Below are 1764 nucleotides of genomic sequence, written 5' to 3'. Positions count from 1 at the left end.
CCCTTCTCTACCTTGGCCTTTCTTTATCGGCCATTTTTTTCCACTCTTCTTTCCCTCATTCCTGTCTCCTTTTACTATTTTTGTTTTCCAATGTCGGCCTTTCCTCTAAAAACTCACTATAGTCAGTGTTTAGAAGTGGATATCGTGTGAAGTCAAATTCGCACGAACACGGTTTAAACTTAAACCAGAAATGCCTTTTCTAAACTTGAATCGAAATGACATGTATTAGTGCCCATGATGAATACGAGAACTGATCTCCAAGAATGAAGGCTGCCTTGACACCTTTTATTTTGCAGAGCTCCCGATCTGGAACTTCGACGGGTCGTCCACGGGCCAGGCCGAGGGCAGCAACAGCGACGTGTATCTGCACCCGGTGGCGCTCTACCGGGACCCCTTCAGACTGGGCAACAACAAGCTTGTGCTCTGCGAGACCTACAAGCACGACAAGACCCCGACGGACACGAACCGCCGGCGGAAGTGCGTCGAGGTCATGACGAAGGCGGCCGCTGAGCACCCCTGGTTCGGCATGGAGCAGGAGTACACGCTCCTCGACGTCGACAACCATCCCCTGGGTTGGCCCAAGAACGGCTACCCGGGGCCTCAGGGACCCTACTACTGCGGCGTCGGGGCCAGCAAGGTCTACGGGCGCGACGTGGTGGAGGCCCACTACAGAGCCTGCCTCTACACGGGCATCAACATCTCGGGAACCAACGCGGAGGTCATGCCCGCCCAGTGGGAGTTCCAGGTGGGTCCCTGTGAAGGCATCACGATGGGCGACGACCTCTGGATGGCGAGGTACCTCCTGCACAGAGTCGCTGAAGATTTTGGTGTCGTCGTGTCCCTGGATCCAAAACCCATCCCCGGCGACTGGAACGGCGCCGGCATGCACACCAACTTCTCCACGGACGCCATGAGGAATCCCAACGGCATCCTGGCCATCGAGACGGCGATCGAGAAGCTTGGGAAGGTTCACGCCGCCCACATCAGGGCCTACGACCCCCACGGAGGCAAGGACAACGAGCGCCGCCTCACGGGACTCCACGAGACGTCGTCCATCCACGACTTCTCCGCCGGCGTGGCCAACAGGGGCGCCTCCATCCGCATCCCCAGGGGCGTGGCCGAGGAGAAGACGGGCTACCTGGAGGACCGCCGCCCCTCGTCCAACGCCGACCCCTACGTCGTGTCCGAGAGGCTCGTCCGCACCATCTGCCTCGACGAGTCCTAACGACGGAGGCGAAGACGGAGGCGGGAAGAATCTGAGGGATTTTAGACATTTTAGGTTTGCGTGAGAGATTTGTGCTAATTTAAAAATGTAATTTTATAGAAGTGATGAGTGAGTACTTTTAATACTGTTAAAAAATCGATGAACAAGTGCCTTTTAGAGTTTTGCTTTCGATGATCTATGAAAATTATTTACTATTTTAAATATTTTTTAGGTTGATACACACAGGAAGATTTTAACTTGGATTTTAACTACTCATCAATATAAAGGAAAAGAATAAGATAGCTTTCATTAACCCCTAGATCCCGATCTCGCTATGAATTCTCAAAAGTATTTACATAGTTTCAAACAGTTAATTGAAAATTACATATCAAAAACAATACAGTACGTTGATATCGAGGCTAATCTAATAGATTATAAAAATGTTAATGCAACACGTTATATACACAAGAGATGGTCATGAAAACACTAATTACTGTAACATAGCATCATGAATATACTGGTATATTGGTTGTGAATGTCTGAATTACATTGACATACTG

At 50.3% G+C, this 1764-nt stretch overlaps 1 protein-coding gene across 1 annotated transcript in view; it reads left to right on the top strand.

Moving 5' to 3' along the window:
* Window positions 1-1502, top strand: part of LOC119588543 (glutamine synthetase-like) — a 6759-nt gene extending 5257 nt beyond the window's left edge. The window contains exon 3 of the mRNA XM_037937183.1: window positions 297-1502. Within this exon, the coding sequence (XP_037793111.1) occupies window positions 297-1225 (929 nt within the window). The 3' untranslated portion in view covers window positions 1226-1502. The remainder of the gene's footprint in view (window positions 1-296) is intronic.
* Window positions 1503-1764: the final 262 nt, after the last annotated feature.

This window comes from Penaeus monodon, chromosome 24, assembly GCF_015228065.2.
Source record: "Penaeus monodon isolate SGIC_2016 chromosome 24, NSTDA_Pmon_1, whole genome shotgun sequence".
Classification (NCBI taxonomy): Eukaryota; Metazoa; Arthropoda; class Malacostraca; order Decapoda; family Penaeidae; genus Penaeus; species Penaeus monodon.
Note: the sequence above shows the minus strand (reverse complement) of the source record. Positions and strands in the feature narration are given on the sequence as shown.